General features: G+C 47.3%; 1 protein-coding gene across 1 annotated transcript in view; it reads right to left on the bottom strand.

The window, feature by feature from the left end:
* LOC104546599 (solute carrier family 2, facilitated glucose transporter member 11-like) overlaps nucleotides 1-1284 on the bottom strand; it is a gene marked incomplete at its 5' end in the record, with an annotated part of 7736 nt that extends 6452 nt beyond the window's left edge. The window contains 2 exons of the mRNA XM_010192027.1: nucleotides 74-234; nucleotides 1186-1284. Of these exons, the coding sequence (XP_010190329.1) occupies nucleotides 74-234; nucleotides 1186-1284 (260 nt within the window). The remainder of the gene's footprint in view (nucleotides 1-73; nucleotides 235-1185) is intronic.
* Between the last annotated feature and the right edge of the window lie 51 nt (nucleotides 1285-1335).

Genomic DNA, 1335 nt, shown 5'->3' on the forward strand with positions numbered 1-1335 from the left:
TTATTTACTTTATATTCCAGTGAGAAAGCAGGACAAGAGAAGACTCTGCTATGTGCCCGCTGCTGTAACTCACCTGCCCAGCCGGATCGCCACGCTGCCTCCAACGAGGGCTCCACACAGGCCTCCGAGGGAAAAGATAGAAGCAATGACAGACCAGAGAAAAGTCAGCAAATCTGGGTTTAGTGCCTTGTCATAACGCCTAGTCCAGGTTTCATTTAAGAACCTGTGTATGTGCTGCAGTGGAAGAGAACGGTGAACGTGTAGCGTTATGTGTTGCCCCACAGCACAGCACAGCGATAACTTGCACCTCAATCCTGACAACCAGCTCTGGGGCTAACAGGAAAACAAAAATCCCTTTCTGCAACTCAAACATTCCTCCACTTTTCTCAGAGCATTCATGCATCAGAACTTTTGAAGTGTTACTCTACATGCTTGGTTTCCTATGGTTTGTCTTTAGAAACTCTTGAGCTGATGTGGATCTGTAATCAGAGGTCCCTGTTCTTAGCCAGCAAAGACTTAACTCTCCCTCCGTTTCCAGCATATTTAAGGTTCTTTCACAAACAGCTTGTTTTAACCTCTGTAAAAAGCGTGCAATGTTCTGGCAAATTCAGCCTTCGGAGTTTCACAAGAAAATAAATCAGCTGACAGCAGAAAATCATACCCATCGCTTTCACAAGGCTGTTTGCTCAGATCCTCTTGAGTCATCTACAAAATATGCAGAATCCTCAAGGCTGCGGCAACGGACTCAAAAGTAACAAGTAGGTGAAAATATCTGTGAGATACTCAGGCACTACAAATGCAACTTTCCAACTCTCTAAGACCTTTCTCAGTAAGGTGCCTTGTGATGGACAACTGTACCTGTGCTTTGTCCCTGCTACCCGGTGACAGGACGTGTGGGAATGGTTCAGAGCTGCATCAGGGGAGGCTTAAACGTGGCATTAGGAGAAACAGTGGTGACGTTTTACAGCACGGGTGGTCAAACCCTGCTACATTTGTCACTTTTATGTGACACAGGATACCTGTGACAGGAGGGACTCGCAAACAAATTCACATTAAACCATTCTGGAAATCAATGAGAATCCTTCCTACAAGAGGAAGCCTGCTTTGCTTCCCGCTGCAATCGCAGTATGATGGGAGACCTCCTCTACCATAAAACGACCCTGGGTACAAGAGACACCTCCTCACCTGGGTGGGTGCGTTGATAATGGACACGTTGTACCCATACTGAAAGGTCCCTCCAATTCCAACAGCACAAACAGCCAGAAACAGGGTCCAGCTGGGGAGCTGCAGAGAGAAACAGGTGTGTGGGGGTCCTGGTGGCCAGCAGGATGACCA

This window comes from Mesitornis unicolor, unplaced genomic scaffold, assembly GCF_000695765.1.
Source record: "Mesitornis unicolor isolate BGI_N332 unplaced genomic scaffold, ASM69576v1 scaffold34219, whole genome shotgun sequence".
Lineage (NCBI taxonomy): Eukaryota > Metazoa > Chordata > Aves > Mesitornithiformes > Mesitornithidae > Mesitornis > Mesitornis unicolor.